General features: G+C 36.8%; 2 protein-coding genes across 2 annotated transcripts in view; one reads left to right on the top strand and one right to left on the bottom strand.

Annotated features, from left to right (window-relative positions):
• Window positions 1-20,609, top strand: part of LOC121373492 (microtubule-associated protein futsch-like) — a 104,704-nt gene that overhangs the window by 58,768 nt on the left and 25,327 nt on the right. Inside the window, exons 5-9 of the mRNA XM_041500161.1 lie at window positions 6-124; window positions 1,364-1,536; window positions 4,695-4,759; window positions 6,607-6,758; window positions 10,202-10,291. Coding sequence (XP_041356095.1) covers window positions 6-124; window positions 1,364-1,536; window positions 4,695-4,759; window positions 6,607-6,758; window positions 10,202-10,291 — 599 coding nt within the window. The remainder of the gene's footprint in view (window positions 1-5; window positions 125-1,363; window positions 1,537-4,694; window positions 4,760-6,606; window positions 6,759-10,201; window positions 10,292-20,609) is intronic.
• On the bottom strand, window positions 14,709-19,017 carry LOC121373217. Its single transcript, XM_041499704.1, has 2 exons — window positions 17,555-19,017; window positions 14,709-17,470 (listed from the first exon to the last, which is right to left on the bottom strand). Exons 1-2 carry the CDS (start codon window positions 18,445-18,447, stop codon window positions 16,834-16,836), a joined length of 1,530 nt encoding a protein of 509 aa, XP_041355638.1. The 5' UTR covers window positions 18,448-19,017; the 3' UTR covers window positions 14,709-16,833.

Below are 20,609 nucleotides of genomic sequence, written 5' to 3' on the forward strand. Positions count from 1 at the left end.
GTTTGTGTCGGCCATCGAACATCCTGGTCACTTCTGGGTCCAGATTCTCAGCGAGAAGGCCGAACAGCTCGAAAAGTTGACCGACAGTCTGACTGCATTCTACAGGACACAGGAGGCAACAGAGGTAGGTTTATCCCATCCAACCATTCAGTCTGACCGCATTCTACAGGACACAGGAGTCTACACAGGTAGGTTTATCCCATTCCAACCATTCAGTCTGACCGCGTTCTATAGGACACAGGAGGCTACACAGGTAGGTTTATCCCATTCCAACCATTCAGTGTGACCGCGTTCTACCAGACACAGGAAGCAGCAGAGGTCAGTTTTAAACACTGCTACTAGTTTATTCCCATTCCAACCATCCAGAATCGCAGTTTGACAGCATTTAAAAAGTACTTGGCTTTTTCCCATTCCAACCATTTAGTCTAACCACATTTTACAGGATACAGGAGACAACAGAGGTGAGTTCTCAACACTTCTTGATTTTTTGTTCCCATTCCACCCATGATATTGACAGTATTTTACAACATATGGGGAAATAACAGGTCAGTTCTAAAACATACTTGTATCTTTTTCCCATTCTAACCTATCAGTCTGAGCAACAGCAGGGGTGCAGAAATGGAAAATAATTCACTAGCCCGCCGGACCAGAACTAACTAAAATTTACTAGCCCACCAAAATTTCTACTATTCCACCAGTCTACAGAATAATATATTATTAATACTATTATAATATACAGTGTCTTCAGTGACAAAGCATGATTAAGAACACCTGGTAAGTGATCAACATCAAGTGGCCAACAAAATCAAAAACACAGATCACCCGTCGGACTGGTAGTTGCATTTTTTAACTCGTCCGTCAGAATGTTTACTCTCATTTGGCGAGCGGGTGAGTACTTTCTGCAGCCCTGCAACAAATGTCCATTATTGACATGCTGTGATGTTAAAACAGGAAAATACTCTTAAAAAATAGACTGCAGCTCATCTCCATACTTTCTCAGAGGTGTGTGCATTTTTAAAAAACAATTTTAAATGTATTTTGTGGTATTAGAACACCAGGATGACAGAAACACTTCAGATGTACCAAAAAAAGATAGTCTAAACAATAAAATTTGAGAAATATCTGATTCCAATTATCCAGAACGGCTCTAAAATGAAGCGGGTTTCCTGTAATGACTACAAGTCAGAATTACCATATGTTTGACATCCAGTAGGCAATGATTAATTAATCAATGTGCTCTAGTGGTGCCGTTAAACAACACAAAACAAAACAAACAAAATGGCTTTAACAGTGAAAACTATGCCGTAGAGTTTATCAACTAGGGTCTGTCACTTTAATGTATAATGTCTGTTCTCTTCACCAGAACTTCCCGATGCCTGCTGCTGCGGTGGGCGATGTTGTGGCCGCCCCGTTCGAGCAGGACGACGAGTGGTATCGTGCGCGAGTCACGGATGTGGGTGACGAGAAGGTCGACCTCTTCTACGTGGACTACGGAGACAGTTGTTGGATCAGCAGAAACATGCTCAGACAAATCAGGTGCGTATTCCGCTCACCGACACAATGGCTTTTATCTCACCGTAACCTTTAAGACTATGCGGGATTTTTCATGCCAGTAACAGCTCCAACCCAGAGTGAGTGCACCGCTAGGCTCAATGGGTAGGTGTAAGGCCACATACACCGAATTTCACCCACTTCATGGGTGCGATTGTGGGTGTGTCTTCTGAGTGTATGACCCCACATGGGGGATGATTACCCGGCATGCACTGCAGGTTCTGTATACCCCGGACTCGGGTGATACCGAGATAGCTCAATGGAAAGCAAGCGTGGAGCACGGCCCTGTCAAGTAGTCCCATACTGAAATGGAAATACTGCTGCTTCACCATTCATCTCATCATCATCCATGTTTGTAATGTCCAAAAAAAAAAAAAAAATGTCTTCGTCTCTGTGTTAAATGTTTTTGGCATTTTTAAAAAAAAAAATTTTTAAACCTTTTTAATACCAGACCAAGACTTAGTGTTTGCTAAGTAAAAAGGCAAGATATTATTTTATTACACATATTTTCTGAACTGAACAAACCTTTTGACATCATCGTCACCAGAACCATGACTAGTATATCAAAGGTCGTGGTATGTGCTGTCCTTAGTGGATTGGTGAATATAAAAGATCCCTTGCTACTAATGGAAACATGTAGTATGTTTCATCTCTAAGACTGTATGTCAGAACTACCAAACGTTCTCGGACGACTCAGGTTCATACCCCGCTCACCGCTACCATGTTTCTTTAAAGTTAAAATTAGTATATTTGATTACGCCTGTAGGTACTGAATGTGTTGAGGTGTTGCTAAACAGTTCTTTTCATACAGTTCTGTCACTGAGCATTTCCTCTCCCTCTCCCCCCCCCCCCCCCACCCCCGTCTCTTTTGGATATTTGGACCAGTCCATTAAAAAGGAGGGGATGTGCAGTTAGTGGAAGCTCAGCTTAAGTATTCATGGAAAGAGCTAACATTTACGTTTTCTTCTTTTCTTCATTTCTAATATTAGAAGAAGAGGTTTGTTTTGTTTAACGACACCACTGGAGCACATTGATTAATTAATCATCAGCTATTGGATGTCAAACATTTGGTAATTCTGACTCGTAGTTATCATAGGAAACCCGCTACATCTTTTCTAATACAGCAAGGGATCTTTTGTAAGCACTTTCCCACAGACAGGAAAGCATATACCACGGCCTTTGTCCAGTTCTGGTGCACTGGTTGGAACGAGAAAAACCCCAATCAGCTGAATGGATCTACGGACGCAAGCACCTCAAGTGATCACTCAACCAACTGAGCTGAATCCTGCCCCTCTTCTAATATCAGAGTCCAGAAACCAAATCATATTCTCCTCCAGGATTTGAAACTGTCAGAGTTGTCCCCCCTTGCTCATTTGATTGATCTTTCTTGTGCGTATGGAGCGGGATGTAGCCCAGTGGGTAAGTGATCACCTGATGTGTGGTTGGTCTAGGATCAATCTCCGTCATTGGGCTAATTCTCATTCCTACCGGCCTCGGTGGCGCAGTGGTTAAGCCATCGGACTACAGGCTGGTAGGTACTGGGTTCAGATCCCAGTCAAGGCATGGGATTTTTAATCCAGATACCTACTCCAAACGCTCCACAAGGCTCAATGGGTAGGTGTAAACCACTTGCACCGACCAGTGATTCATAACTGGTTCAAAAAAGGTCATGGTTTGTGCTATCCTGCCTGTGGGAAGCGCAAATAAAAGATCCCTTGCTGCCTATCGTAAATGAGTAGCCTATGTGGCGACAGCGGGTTTTCTCTAAACAAAACAGTGTCAGAATGACCATATGTTTGACGTCCAATAGCCGATGATAAGATAAAAAAATCAATGTGCTCTAGTGGCGCCGTTAAATAAAACAAACTTTACTTTTAATTGTCGTTCCAGCCAGTGCACCATGATTGTACATCAAAGTCTTATTCTGTGTGTGGGAGGATGGTGCTTATAAAAGATCCCTTGCTACTAATGGAAAAATGTAGCGATTTTTTCTCTTAGACTATATGTGTCAGAATTACTAAATGCTTGACATCTAATAGCCAATGATTAGTAAATCAATGTGCTCTAGTGGTGTCATTAAACAAAACAAACTTTACTTTTTGCATCTGACAAACGGCTCACCCGTTCCACTGCCATATTAGCCATTTGAGAATTTTCATACATTATAGCTACAACATTTAGTATTTAGCCAGTAAAACTTTCTTTAACTTAGACAATTTGTTTTATAATTTTCATACATTATAGCTACAACATTTAGTATTTAGCCAGTAAAACTTTCTTTAACTTAGACAATTTGTTTTATAATTTTCATACATTATAGCTACAGCATTTAGTATTTAGCCAGTAAAACTTTCTTTAACTTAGACAATTTGTTTTATAATTTTCATTATAGCTACAGCATTAGTAGCTACAACATTAGTATTTAGCCAGTAAAACTTTCTTTAACTTAGACAATTTGTTTTATAATTTTCATACATTATAGCTACAGCATTTAGTATTTAGCCAGTAAAACTTTCTTTAACTTAGACAATTTGTTTTATAATTTTCATACATTATAGCTACAACATTTAGTATTTAGCCAGTAAAACTTTCTTTAACTTAGACAATTTGTTTTATAATTTTCATACATTATAGCTACAACATTTAGTATTTAGCCAGTAAAACTTTCTTTAACTTAGACAATTTGTTTTATAATTTTCATACATTATAGCTACAACATTTAGTATTTAGCCAGTAAAACTTTCTTTAACTTAGACAATTTGTTTTATAATTTGCATACATTATAGCTACAACATTTAGTATTTAGCCAATAAAACTTTCTTTAACTTAGACAATTTGTTTTATAATTTTCAAGGAAATACAATGTTCATGAATTTTGGTTGACACTAAATTATTTACAGTGTGAGCTCATCATGGACTTTACTGTTGTGTATCCCTTGAAACATGGCAGTTGATGTTAGCCGTGAAGACTTACGTTACGACTATTTTTTACATCTCAGATTCTGTGTACTTCTTTGACAGATTTTGATGATAATTGTTTTTTAATTTATTTTTAAAATTTTTATCTTTGGTTTGCTCTATCTTTCACCAGTATGGACAACCCATTTAATCGGATGAATTATTTTTGTTCTGTTTTATTGCAGGCCTGATTTCCTTAGTTTGCCTTTCCAAGCTGTTGAATGTAAACTGTCCAATATTAAACCAAAAGGTAAAAACCTTAATGTTGCATGTATATTCATTGACATATCTTAAAAACTGTTAATATATATTATATATTTGTAATTTTCTCAACACCATATTAGTCACCACTAAATTATGAAACATTTTGATGAAAAAAATATTTAACTTATAGAGAAAGATACGGTCAATATATACAGTAAATTGTATTATTAAAATTACATTTGTCTTGAATAAAAACTTGAACTATTGTCCCCAAAATGGTTTGATTTTCTGACCCACATATATACAGTAAAGTACTTTTAGAACGAACACGCTTATAACAAACTACTGGTTAAAACGAACTGATTGTAAAGTCCCGATTTTCCCCCCTATATATTAGTAATAAATTTTAATGTATAGAACAAACTACGTATAGCGAATTAACTGTTAAAACGAACCGATTTTTTTTCAAAATTGTGAATTTCAATGTAAATTAGTGCATATACAGCGAACCGATCATAATTGTTTTGTATCTTATTTGTATCTTATCAGTCATTAGCATTAATGGCAATGCATCAGAAATGACTATACACACATGTACTGATAAGATCAGTTAGATAACGTCTGTGTGGATTTACGTAGTCGATTGGCATCAATTAAGAGAGTAATGTATTAAACAATGGTATGATTCACTTCCCTGCTATTGTTCGCTTGGTTAAGTCTCCATCCCTTCCTTGACATTTTGCCGGTATCCCACAAGAAGACTGACACATGCAACTCACTTGCAACTTATCAATCAGTAGCATTAGCGACAATGCCTCCAAAAACGACTACACTGATAAGGCCAATCAGATAACGTCCGCTTGTCGTTACGTAGTAGGTTGGTAACAATTAAGGGATTAATGCAGTGAGCAATTAACCGTCTGTTCTCACTTCACTGCTATTGTGTGCTTGTTTAAGTGCCGGTATCCAACAATACGACTGACACGTGAAACTCACTATACAGTCATTGTAATTACATTGTAGTGGTAAATACCTGGATACGTTTGGCATAACTTTATTTTGATGTTTTGAAGGTAGGTAACACAAATGTTATCAAATGTTGAACAGTATTCGGTGGATGTGCAATCATGACGGACACGATAACACTGTTTTTCCAAAGTAAAGTTGATGTAGCTATGCCTGTTTCATTCGATTGCCTACATCACTATAGCCCTACAGGCTATGAAACCAACGCTCACTAAGCAGACACAAATAAGCCACTTTGTTTCAAAACGTGACTGACTGAACACTCATTTGATTCAACATGCTGTATTTATTTGCATATTTTGCTTCTATTGGTGATAATAAATGAAATATTAAAAAAACCACCCCACTAATTCTTGTGTTTAAATTTGAAAAATCCAAAATGGCCGACTTCCTGAATGAAAACCGCTAGGCCTAACTGTTTACAACGAACTACTGCTATAACGAACTACTGCTATAACAAACCGATGTTCCTGGTCCCTTGCAGTTCATTATAAGAGTACTTTACTGTACATCAACTCCCGAAATAAAATAAATAAACTATTTGACTTATAGACAAAGATACATGTATATGGTAAATTATAATATATTATTAAAATTACATTTATCTTGATTGAAAAATTTAATACTGATCTCAAAATGGTAATTTTTGTGTGTGTGTAATTTTTTGACCCCCGTATGTAAGTCGACCACCTAAATAATTTTTTTTTAGTTTTGACAAAAACAAACATATATGGGAAGTTACATTATTAAAATTACATTCGTCTTGAATAAAAACTTGAATTATCGTCCCCAAACTGGTAATTTGTGTGTGTCTTATAGACAAAGATATAGGGTAAATTAAAATTACATTTCTTTGTTATTTCCTAGGTGAAGAATGGAGTGATGAAGCCATAGAAGTTTTCGAAGATCTGACACACTGTGCCCAGTGGAAGGTTTTGATATCAAAAACTGTCCATTATGAAACCAAAGGGGAAGACATGGTCCCCTGCCTCAGACTCTACGACACCAATGGACCCGAGGTGGGTTGTGTTAGAGATCCTTGAAGCTGTAGTCTTGAGTATACACGTATGTTCATCCCAGGGTCACTGTGATTATTGAGGTGACTTGTTTTAGAGATCGTTGAAGCTGTAGTCTTGAGTATACACGTATGTTCATCCCAGGGTCACTGTGATTATTGAGGTGACTTGTTTTAGAGATTGTTGAAGCTGTTGTCTTGAGTATAGACGTATGTTCATCCCAGGGTCACTTTGATTATTGAGGTGGGTTGTGTTAGAGATTGTTGAAGCTGTAGTCTTGAGTATACACGTATGTTCATCCCAGGGTCACTGTGATTATTGAGGTGACTTGTTTTAGAGATCGTTGAAGCTGTAGTCTTGAGTATACACGCATGTTCATCCCAGGGTCACTGTGATTATTGAGGTGACTTGTTTTAGAGATTGTTGAAGCTGTTGTCTTGAGTATACATGTATGTTCATCCTAGGGTCACTGTGATTATTGAGGTGACTTGTTTTAGAGATCGTTGAAGCTGTTGTCTTGAGTATACATGTATGTTCATCCTAGGGTCACTGTGATTATTGAGGTGACTTGTTTTAGATATCGTTGAAGCTGTTGTCTTGAGTATAGACGTATGTTCATCCCAGGGTCACTTTGATTATTGAGGTGGGTTGTGTTAGAGATGGTTGAAGCTGTAGTCTTGAGTATAGACGTATGTTCATCCCAGGGTCACTTTGATTATTGAGGTGACTTGTTTTAGAGATTGTTGAAGCTGTAGTCTTGAGTATAGACGTATGTTCATCCCAGGGTCACTGAGGTTGTTTAGAGATTGTTGAAGCTGTAGTCTTGAGTATAGACGTATGTTCATCCCAGGGTCACTTTGATTATTGAGGTGGGTTGTGTTAGAGATTGTTGAAGCTGTTGTCTTGAGTATAGACGTATGTTCATCCCAGGGTCACTTTGATTATTGAGGTGGGTTGTGTTAGAGATTGTTGAAGCTGTAGTCTTGAGTATAGACGTATGTTCATCCCAGGGTCACTGTGATTATTGAGGTGACTTGTTTTAGAGATTGTTGAAGCTGTTGAGTATAGCTGTAGAGTATAGACGTATGTTCATCCCAGGGTCACTTTGATTATTGAGGTGACTTGTTTTAGAGATTGTTGAAGCTGTTGTCTTGAGTATACACGTATGTTCATCCCAGGGTCACTGTGATTATTGAGGTGACTTGTTTTAGAGATTGTTGAAGCTGTTGTCTTGAGTATACATGTATGTTCATCCCAGGGTCACTGTGATTATTGAGGTGACTTGTTTTAGAGATTGTTGTTGAAGCTGTCACTTTGTTATTGAGGTGGGTTGTTTTAGAGATTGTTGAAGCTTGAGTATAGACGTATGTTCATCCCAGGGTCACTTTGATTATTGAGGTGACTTGTTTTAGAGATTGTTGAAGCTGTAGTCTTGAGTATAGACGTATGTTCATCCCAGGGTCACTTTGATTATTGAGGTGTTTTAGAGATTGTTGAAGCTGTTGTCTTAGATAGACGTATGTTCATCCCAGGGTCACTTTGATTATTGAGGTGACTGTCTTAGTTGTTGAAGCTGTGAGTATACATGTATGTTCATCCCAGGGTCACTGTGATTATTGAGGTGACTTGTTTTAGAGATTGTTGAAGCTGTAGTCTTGAGTATAGACGTATGTTCATCCCAGGGTCACTTTGATTATTGAGGTGGGTTGTTTTAGAGATTGTTGAAGCTGTAGTCTTGAGTATAGACGTATGTTCATCCCAGGGTCACTTTGATTATTGAGGTGACTTGTTTTAGAGATTGTTGAAGCTGTAGTCTTGAGTATAGACGTATGTTCATCCTAGGGTCACTGTGATTATTGAGGTGACTTGTTTTAGAGATCGTTGAAGCTGTAGTCTTGAGTATAGACGTATGTTCATCCCAGGGTCACTTTGATTATTGAGGTGACTTGTTTTAGAGATCGTTGAAGCTGTAGTCTTGAGTATAGATGTATGTTCATCCCAAGGTCACTTTGATTATTGAGGTGGGTTGTTTTAGAGATTGTTGAAGCTGTAATCTTGAGTATAGACGTATGTTCATCCCAGGGTCACTTTGATTATTGAGGTGGGTTGTTTTAGAGATTGTTGAAGCTGTAGTCTTGAGTATAGACGTATGTTCATCCCAGGGTCACTTTGATTATTGAGGTGGGTTGTTTTAGAGATTGTTGAAGCTGTTGTCTTGAGTATAGACGTATGTTCATCCCAGGGTCACTTTGATTATTGAGGTGACTTGTCTTAGAGATTGTTGAAGCTGTTGTCTTGAGTATACATGTATGTTCATCCCAGGGTCACTGTGATTATTGAGGTGACTTGTTTTAGAGATTGTTGAAGCTGTAGTCTTGAGTATAGACGTATGTTCATCCCAGGGTCACTTTGATTATTGAGGTGGGTTGTTTTAGAGATTGTTGAAGCTGTAGTCTTGAGTATAGACGTATGTTCATCCCAGGGTCACTTTGATTATTGAGGTGACTTGTTTTAGAGATTGTTGAAGCTGTAGTCTTGAGTATAGACGTATGTTCATCCTAGGGTCACTGTGATTATTGAGGTGACTTGTTTTAGAGATCGTTGAAGCTGTAGTCTTGAGTATAGACGTATGTTCATCCCAGGGTCACTTTGATTATTGAGGTGACTTGTTTTAGAGATCGTTGAAGCTGTAGTCTTGAGTATAGACGTATGTTCATCCCAAGGTCACTTTGATTATTGAGGTGGGTTGTTTTAGAGATTGTTGAAGCTGTAATCTTGAGTATAGACGTATGTTCATCCCAGGGTCACTTTGATTATTGAGGTGGGTTGTTTTAGAGATTGTTGAAGCTGTAGTCTTGAGTATAGACGTATGTTCATCCCAGGGTCACTTTGATTATTGAGGTGGGTTGTTTTAGAGATTGTTGAAGCTGTAGTCTTGAGTATAGACATATGTTCATCCCAGGGTCACTTTGATTATTGAGGTGACTTGTTTTAGAGATTGTTGAAGCTGTAGTCTTGAGTATACATATAAACAGTTACACCTTGTTACAGCGACTACATGTATATTTATCCCAGGGTCACTTTGATTATTGACGTGACTTGTTTTAGAGATTGTTGAAGCTGTAGTCTTGAGTATACATATATACAGTTACACTTCATTACAACAACTACAAGTACACATGTACATGTATGTTCATCACAGGGTCACTTTGATTATTGAGTATAACAGTATTTTATTTAAATCTTTCATAAAATGATAAAGATTGATAATGGGTAGTAAATAGAATACTCAACACGATACTCGGCAATACCATTTATCTTGCACAAGTGCAAGATAAACGGTATTGCCTTGTAGCTCGTTGAGTATTCTCTAAATAAGTAATATGTTATACAAACGAACAAACTTAAACAGAAAAGCTTTAAAGTTTCTATTGTTTTGTTTGCAGGATGTAGATATCAGTTTAGAATTGATCAAACGCGGGTTTGCTGAAGAAGTGTTAGAGGGGGGACAGATGAAGAGTTCTGCATCACCTGAGGTAGAACAAAATGATGCATCCCAAACTGTGGCTGCAAGTGAGTGCATGGCTTCGCATGGCCATTTGGGTTGATCGATATAAATTTAGAATTAGAAAACTTTGGAGTTGTGGAATGAATATCTGTATTATACAAATCATTTGAAACATGACATCATTCTTTAAAAAAAAAAAAAAAAAAATATATATATATATATATATATAATTAACAAGAGTATTTGCTATAAGAATTAATCTAAAGTATTACTGAATACAATTCTATGTAAACTCTTATATTCATAGTGTTTGATTTTAAAACATGTATGGAAGTGAAATTTCAGTTTTTAAATGTCTAATGTAACTGTAAGTCAATTAGTAATGTTGAACTTGCTTTCAAAATGTGTAGCCAAAATGGAATTTTTTCCTTTATCCAAATTCAAGGCAATGAAAGAATGTTAAATTAAACAGATTAATTTTCAGGTTAGCATAATCATCAAAATCATCACTATTATCATATTTCCATTAAACCATTTTTATTACCATCAACCTCAACTTTATAATTTAAATATTGTGTATTTTGATAATGCATTTGTTTGTGACTGTGAAACCTCTATTAATTTTGCCATGATTAAGTTAAACTGTCTGAAACATCGTATTTTCTGTACTGCAAGATGTGCATAAAAATGCATGGCAGATTGATTGACCTTAATATGCAGATTGAGCAGATTGATTGACCTTAATATGCAGATTGATTGACCTTAATATGCAGATTGATTGACCGTACTATGCAGATTGACTGACCTTAATATGCAGATTGAGCAGATTGATTGACCTTAATATGCAGATTGATTGACCTTACTATGCAGATTGATTGACCTTAATATGCAGATTGATTGACCTTAATATGCAGATTGATTGACCTTAATATGCAGATTGATTGACCTTAATATGCAGATTGATTGACCTTACTATGCAGATTGATTGACCTTAATATGCAGATTGAGCAGATTGATTGACCTTAATATGCAGATTGATTGACCTTACTATGCAGATTGATTGACCTTAATATGCAGATTGAGCAGATTGATTGACCTTAATATGCAGATTAATTGACCTTACTATGCAGATGAGATTTAGCATGATACATGATAGCTGTCTTAATTAAAGTCACCGAATGTATATACATGTCTGATGTGCAGTGAAAGCATGCCTCTTATTAGCTCGTGTCAATATTGCTATTTGTCACACTTTTCCACACAACAAAGGAAATAGTCTCTTATCGGAAAACACAGATTTGGCTTTAAAATAGTTTATTTTCTTTATTTTCTCCAAGATGTCAAGCTTTCTATCCTACATGTACTTGCACTTCACAAAAATACTATTAAAATTCTAAGTTGTTTCTACTTACTCAAACAAAACATTGAATGCAGAGCAGTATGTTAACATATGACCATAAATATTTACCAAAATAGTAAAAATTTGAATTAAAATGTTTTTTAACTGTTAAAACATGTACATGTAGGTGAATTGGGTTTTTTTATTGTCTCTCACAATACTAAATCAAAATGAATTTAAAAAATCCAAAATGAAAGTAAAATTGCACCATGACTGGTATATCAAAGGCTGTGGTATGTGCTATCCTGTCTGGTGCATACATGTATAAAAGATGCCTTGCTAGTAATGAAAATATGTAGCAGGCTTCCTTTCTAAGACTATATTTCAATATTACCAAATGTTTGACATCCAATAGCCGATAATTAATAAATCAATGTGCTCTAGTGGTGTCATTAAACAAAACACTTTTTTTTCTTCTTTTTTTTCCCCCTAGATTACAACAAAATTATTTACATTAATTAAGCCTTTCTATGTTGCTTGGTCTTTACAGTGCCAATATATCCATGTCTAACATTTGTGAGTTGTCTCCCCTTCTGGCCCTGTTTGACAAAGTGACCAGAGTATACAATTTCAAAACGTTAAATCTCCTAACTACATGTATATGTAGACCCCACCCCCCCCACCCCCCCCCCCCCCCCACCCCAACTCATTTTTGTTTTTCTGATGACACATTTTGAAATTACATGGATAAGCATTGATGAAGATGTTTATCTTTTTAAAATGATTTTCTGTTGATAATTCTGATAGATCGACATGTTTTCTGGAGGCATAAATATTAAATTCATAACAGTAGCAAGTAGCTAATTTGAAAACATTGGTTTAATACTGCAATGTCCAAACAAAATATCACATATAAAATTGAAAACTGGCAAAGCATTTTGACTGATTACTAAACACATTCCAGCCAGTGCACCACGACTGGTATATCAAAGGCCGTGGTATGTACTGTCCTGTCGGTGGGCTGGTGCATATAAAAGATCCCTTGCTACTAATGGAAAAGTTGTGGATTTCCTCTCTATGACTGTGTCATATGTTTGACATCCAGTAGCCAATGATTAATAAATAATGTGCTCTAGTGGTGTTGTTAAACAAAACAAACAAAGATAACTAAACACCAGGCCTACACATGTACATGTGTCTGCCATGGAGAACACTGGGAGAGAAGAAGAAAAAGTTCTAAAAGTTTGTTTCGGTAAATAACACCACCAAAACATGGACAGGACGTAGCCCAGTGGTAAAGCATTCACTTGATGGTCGGTCTGTCTGGGATCGATCCGCCATCGGTGGACCTATTGGGCTATTTCTCGTACCAGCCAGTGCTCCACAACTGGTGTAACAAAGGCTGTGGTATGTACTATCCTGTCTGAGGGGTGGTCACAGTACCAACTAATGTAGTACATCCTATTGTGTCCACGAGGGGCGGGACATAGCTCAGTGGCAAAGCGCTCACTTGATGCGTGGTCGGTCTGGGATCGATCCCTCATCGGTGGACCCATTGGGCTATCTCATTCCAGCCAGTGCTCCACAACTGATGTAACAAAGGCTGTGGTATGTACTATCCTGTCTGAGGGATGGTCACAGTACCAACTAATGTAGTACATCCTATTGTGTCCACGAGGGGCGGGACATAGCTCAGTGGCAAAGCGCTCACTTGATGCGTGGTCGGTCTGGGATCGATCCCTCATCGGTGGACCCATTGGGCTATCTCATTCCAGCCAGTGCTCCACAACTGGTGTAACAAAGGCCGTGGTATGTACTATCCTGTCTGTGGGATGGTACATATAAAAGATCCCTTGCTGCTAATCGAAAAGAGTAGCCCATTAAGTGGCGACAGTGGGTTTCCTCTCTCAATATTTGTGTGGTCCTTAACCATATGTCCGACGCCATATAACCATAAATAAAATGTGTTGAGTGCATTGTTAAATAAAACATTTTCTTCCTTCCTTCCTTCCTTCCTTCCTTCCACCAGAACATATTGGTTTATTAATCATGGTGTATCTGATGTCAAACACAGTTCTGATAAATCTAACCTACAGTCTGTTCGGATTGTCACAGTTATCATATTCCTTTGTTGGAAATCATACGGCAAAATAGTTAAAGGTTTCACAGATCGCACACATGTATATGTGTAGACAGTTTATTTGTAAAACAAAACAAAATGTAGATCTATATTCTTTCCATTGCAGACCCCGTGATGAAGCATGCGAGTGATGATATAACGTAGTAGTGGACTGTTTCATTATTCATACTGCTGTGGCTTCGGCTAGTTTCCATAGCGAGTACTTTTAGCTTAGTCTCAACTGATAGGGTTTCCTGAAAACAAATCATGGTTTGGAAAAAATGGGCATTTACCTTGAACTGTGATGAAATTCATTCATTTAAACAAATGGTAGCCAGTTTTGTTTTCTTTCTTCTTTTTTTCAATTTTGACATTAAAATATAGTTTGTGCATTGAAGCTACAATCTAGGGAATGTTTTTTTTTAATTTATCATTTAATCATTAAGAATTATCCACAGAATTTTTGAACCTGTGACACATCATTCTTTGATATTCTTCCGATGTCGTTGATAATATGATAATGTATGTACACGTAGGTCGTATGAAAATGTGAACTCACCGCACATGGTATAAAGGCTATTAAAGCTGGGATGGTTTTTTAGTCCATGAGCCAGGACCCAAAATTTTGCCAATTGGTACCACCTGGGGGGGGGGGGGGGGGGGGGGGGGGGGGTTGTGGGGGGCGAATGCTGCTCATAGTGATTTTTGTCAAGGCGTATATCCTTAGGGATGGAAAACATATGACAGCATTGCAGGACTCACAGCTTTCTGTGTGTAACTAACAGTTATATTTTCCTGCCACTATTTCCATGGCAGCTATTGGTCTATCGAAGTGCTTACGAGGTGGCCATGCAAATAACATTGTAAAATATTTATGAAGACAGTTAAGGTGATAAAACTTGGCAGGAAGTTAATAGGTTCAACACTTCATACATAGGCACGGCGATGTGGGGGGGTGCTGCAGCTAGATGGGGCCTGTAGTGCCCCCCCCCCCCCCCCCCCCCCCCAATTCTGAATCAAAATGTTTATTGGTAGTAAATCTTAAGGTAGAGATGACTTTTACTTGTAAAATGCAGGAAATTGCATTTCAGGACATCTAGTTTTCAAAATATAATGGGGAGAGCAAACCCCCTAGAAACTTTGCTTTGGCTAGCAATCTTAGTCAGCCCCCCCCCCCCCCCCCCCCCCCCCCCCCCCCCCAATGTCTACTTGCTTTGCTGTGTGATATATATTAACAATATTGAAATATGTCAAGTGTTAGGGTCTCACATAACAATTAGGTCATATAATTACCTCATAACACATGTTGAAAAAAATGGAATGCTCTTTCTTTATTGATCTCTGTGACCATGTATTAAAAAATAACATGGCAGAAGACCTGTTTGTTGTACATTCCTTTCATTTATACTTATGTTCGTGCTTATAACCAAATTAGGGTTCAAGCACACTGTCCTGGGCACACACCTGAGCTATCTGGACAGACTATTGTATTTCATTAGAAAGTAATCATGTATTGATAAAAAAAAAAGACCCACAAATGTAAAAGAAATGTATTCTGGATGAGTAAAATGAACTGTCCATGAATTGTGAATTGTGGTTCACACTAAGTACAATTATTGTGTTAGCTTCACACCTTGACATTTCTGTGGTGCTCTGCATAAGAGGTTGTGGAAGTTACTACCAACAAACACAAGAGGCTAGCTTCCACTGGTTTGACTGTCAACACAAATGCCAACCACTATTGTTTGTTTGCAATGCCATGTTTAAAACTTCCATCTGCTTAGCTTCATACCTTGACATTTCTTTGGTGCTTGGCATAAGAGATGGTGGAAGTTACTACCGACAAACCAAAATGGCCTGCTTCCGCTGGTTTGACTGTCAAAACAAATGCCAACTGCTATGATTGTTTGTTGGCAGTGTCATGTTTAAAACTTCCATTTGCTTAGATTCACACCTTGATGTTGCTATGGTGCTTGGCATAAGAGATGGTGGAAGTTACTAGCAACTAATACAAATGGCTAGCTTCTGCTGGTTTGACTGTCAACAGAAATGCTAACTGCTATTGTTTGTTTGCAGTGTCATGTTTAAAAGTTCCATCTGCTAGTTGCATTAATAAAAACACATATTTTAATAATTGCATTATTCTCCCGATTCCCACTATATATATACATAATTCATTCTGTAACCTTACCTCTCACCATATTGCATCACCCCTGTCGGTGTTTCTGCCAGAAAGAAATTTTTGGTTATGGGGCTATGGAATTTAATGCCTCACCCATACAGAAAATAGGTTAAGTTTAGGGTTAGGGTTAAGAAATCATACAGTAATAATAAGAGTAATGAATGTTGTCAAATACATGGATGTGAGAGCTATGCGGAAATGCACTTTTCCATTTCGTCTAAAAAAAAAAAAACATGATGTTCAATCATGTTCACTACACAAGGTTCATTTGCATGTTTTCACGGTTTCAAGTTTATGATGTGTGCCTTATAATATACGCTATAACCAGTTTAGATTTGTTAGCATTGAATGTAATTTCTGGCAGTTCCAGGGGTTGCAAAGAACAATTTTCCTTCAGAGACCCATGAGCAGACCCTGGACCCTAGCTGCAGTAAGGTTTTTTGTTCTAGCCCCTCTCACATCTCTGTAAATAGTTAACTTAAAAACAAATCTTCAAAACCTTTTTTATGATGGCGCCATACCTATTTTACCCTTTGGCAGAAACCCTTCCTGTATTACGTGGGGCTGATCGAAATATCCCAACGGCTGGTCACTGGCTAAACTAGTTCGTAGTGATCGACCAGTCAGGTTAAATATTCATGAAAAGAGAAAATGGTTTTCTTCATTTCATACTGTTAGAATAACAGTATACATGTATATCTGAATTACGCATTGTAAAGATTCTGCGAATATGATCATTATTACTGATGTTTAGATACGTATATATGTAACACTGTACTAAATGTACTTGTACATAGACATATGTTTTAGTTGTTCTTAAATGTATTTTCCTTTATATTATTACCTGTATTCAGATTTTTTATTATTATTATTCATTCCATTATATGTATGATCAAATGAATTAAATATGCGTGTATACCAGTAATACAATCACAAGATTCTGAAAGATGGTTTTGTGCTTCTTTCCACATTATGTATAATAAATAATCGCCTCCAAAAGTATTTGGGCATTTCCATATTATGTATAATAAATAATCGCCTCCAAAAGTATTTGGGCATTTCCATATTATGTGTAATAAATAATCGCCTCCAAAAGTATTTGGGCATTTCCATATTATGTGTAATAAATAATCGCCTCCAAAAGTATTTGGGCATTTCCATATTATGTGTAATAAATAATCGCCTCCAAAAGTATTTGGGCATTTCCATATTATGTATAATAAATAATCGCCTCCAAAAGTATTTGGGCATTTCCATATTATGTATAATAAATAATCGCCTCCAAAAGTATTTGGGCATTTCCATATTATGTATAATAAATAATCGCCTCCAAAAGTATTTGGGCATTTCCATATTATGTATAATAAATAATCGCCTCCAAAAGTATTTGGGCATTTCCATATTATGTATAATAAATAATCGCCTCCAAAAGTATTTGGGCATTTCCATATTATGTATAATAAATAATCGCCTCCAAAAGTATTTGGGCATTTCCATATTATGTATAATAAATAATCGCCTCCAAAAGTATTTGGGCATTTCCATATTATGTATAATAAATAATCGCCTCCAAAAGTATTTGGGCATTTCCATATTATGTATAATAAAAAAGTATTTGGGCATTTCCATATTATGTATAATAAATAATCGCCTCCAAAAGTATTTGGGCATTTCCATATTATGTATAATAAATAATCGCCTCCAAAAGTATTTGGGCATTTCCATATTATGTATAATAAATAATCGCCTCCAAAAGTATTTGGGCATTTCCATATTATGTATAATAAATAATCGCCTCCAAAAGTATTTGGGCATTTCCATATTATGTATAATAAATAATCGCCTCCAAAAGTATTTGGGCATTTCCATATTATGTATAATAAATAATCGCCTCCAAAAGTATTTGGGCATTTCCATATTATGTATAATAAATAATCGCCTCCAAAAGTATTTGGGCATTTCCATATTATGTATAATAAATAATCGCCTCCAAAAGTATTTGGGCATTTCCATATTATGTATAATAAATAATCGCCTCCAAAAGTATTTGGGCATTTCCATATTATGTATAATAAATAATCGCCTCCAAAAGTATTTGGGCATTTCCATATTATGTATAATAAATAATCGCCTCCAAAAGTATTTGGGCATTTCCATATTATGTATAATAAATAATCGCCTCCAAAAGTATTTGGGCATTTCCATATTATGTATAATAAATAATCGCCTCCAAAAGTATTTGGGCATTTCCATATTATGTATAATAAATAATCGCCTCCAAAAGTATTTGGGCATTTCCATATTATGTATAATAAATAATCGCCTCCAAAAGTATTTGGGCATTTCCATATTATGTATAATAAATAATCGCCTCCAAAAGTATTTGGGCATTTCCATATTATGTATAATAAATAATCGCCTCCAAAAGTATTTGGGCATTTCCATATTATGTATAATAAATAATCGCCTCCAAAAGTATTTGGGCATTTCCATATTATGTATAATAAATAATCGCCTCCCAAAGGTATTTAGGCATTTCCACATTGTGTAGTGTGTAGTAATGATAGAATGGGTGTAATATAAATTGACAATAAATTGTCCGGACTCAGAAAATATTCAAGATTATTTCTCCAAATTTAAAATGGCATAGCTACAGTCTGTCCCATCCTCCTACAAAAATTATTTTTGTAAATAATTTCAGTTTGGTTTAATGCACAAAAAAAATGTGTTTTGGAAATATCAAAAATAAACTATATTGTGTGCAATTTAGAAAACAGTAGGCTCAGAAATAAATAACTTGTAGTAAATTCCATTGTATGAAAAACAGCATTCGATCACTGTGGGACGGACTATGAGTATATGGGCAGCATAACTACACAGTCTGACTACTCCACGACTTGTACATCAAAGGCAGTGGTATGTACTGAACCCTTGCTGCATAAGTTTTAGGAGTAACCTACGTGATGGCAGAGGGTTTCATCTCTTCATCTTTCCCTTCCTTTCTCTCACTATCTAGACCAAGTATAGAAATAACCATGTTAGACACCAAATAGCCGTAGTTTAAAATGTGCTGAGTTGTCGTTAAACAAACATTCCTTTCCTTTCTCTCACTATCTATACCAAGTGTAGAAATAACCATATGATAGACACCAAAGAGCCGTAGTTTAAAATGTGCTGAGGTGTCGTTAAACAAAAATTCCTTTCCTTTCTCTCACTATCTAGACCAAGTGTAGAAATAACCATATGTTAGACACCAAATAGCTGTAGTTTAAAATGTGCTGAGGTGTCATTAAACAAACATTCCTTTCCTTTCTCTCACTATCTAGACCAAGTGTAGAAATAACCATATGTTAGACACCAAATAGCCGTAGTTTAAAATGTGCTGGGGTGTTGTTAAATATTGGCTTGAACCAAGTTTGATCAGAATCCATTTGTGCTCGACAAACAAATTTTGAGCTGGTAAAAATGTCCGAAATGGGATTCTGCTGATCTAATATTTGTTCTCTCTGATGCTGCATCTAATCGGTCTGTAATCTTCATTCCTCTTGCCTGTCACTCACCAATATACATTGTGTCTGGGTGTGGCTTACAGATTTGTGTTCTATTTCTAATATTCAGTGGTGGAACTTCGAGAATCTATAGCATGTTTCATGACATAGAAGAGCAGTGTTTTGTTTTGTTTTATTAAATGGATTTATGTGAACATTTGTGAAAGTGAAGAAATGGTTTGAAAATTTTACTTTTCTGTAAGTATGCAAGTTTTCTACTGTTGCCATTGTTCTAAATGGTGAACTTGTTATTCATTTTTCTGTTTAAAGAAGAATTATTAAAATTACATATTGCATATGTACTCGTTTTTTCCAATAATAGTTTTAATCCTGCAACCACTGTTTTTATTGGCCGATTATGATGACTGATTAAAACAAAGACATAAACGTATACTAGCAGGTTATGACTTTTGATTTAATCAGAATTCAATTGGCTCACCTGAAGTGTTTGGTTGCAGGATCGAAACTCCTTGGTGGACCTATCCTCGGGGGGTGGGGTGGGGGGGGAGGGGTGGGCCTGTCCCAACTAGTGCCCAATGATTGACATACAGTAAGGTACTCTTTATAACGAATCGGAAGGGACCAATGACTGATATACAGTAAGGTACTCTTTGTAACGAATCGGAAGGGCCCAATGACTGACATACAGTAAGGTACTCTTTGTAACGAATCGGAAGGGCCCAATGACTGACATACAGTAAGGTACTCTTTGTAATGAATCGGAAGGGCCCAATGACTGACATACAGTACGGTACTCTTTGTAACGAATCGGAAGGGCCCAATGACTGACATACAGTAAGGTACTCTTTGTAACGAATCGGAAGGGCCCAATGACTGACATACAGTAAGGTACTCTTTGTAACGAATCGGAAGGGCCCAATGACTGACATACAGTAAGGTACTCTTTGTAACGAATCGGAAGGGTCCAATGACTGACATACAGTAAGGTACTCTTTGTGACGAATCGGAAGGGCCCAATGACTGACATACAGTAAGGTACTCTTTGTGACGAATCGGAAGGGCCCAATGACTGACATACAGTTAGGTACTCTTTGTGACGAATCGGAAGGGCCCAATGACTGACATACAGTAAGGTACTCTTTGTAACGAATCGGAAGGGCCCAATGACTGACATACAGTAAGGTACTCTTTGTAACG

Source organism: Gigantopelta aegis, chromosome 5, assembly GCF_016097555.1.
Source record: "Gigantopelta aegis isolate Gae_Host chromosome 5, Gae_host_genome, whole genome shotgun sequence".
NCBI classification, from domain to species: Eukaryota; Metazoa; Mollusca; class Gastropoda; order Neomphalida; family Peltospiridae; genus Gigantopelta; species Gigantopelta aegis.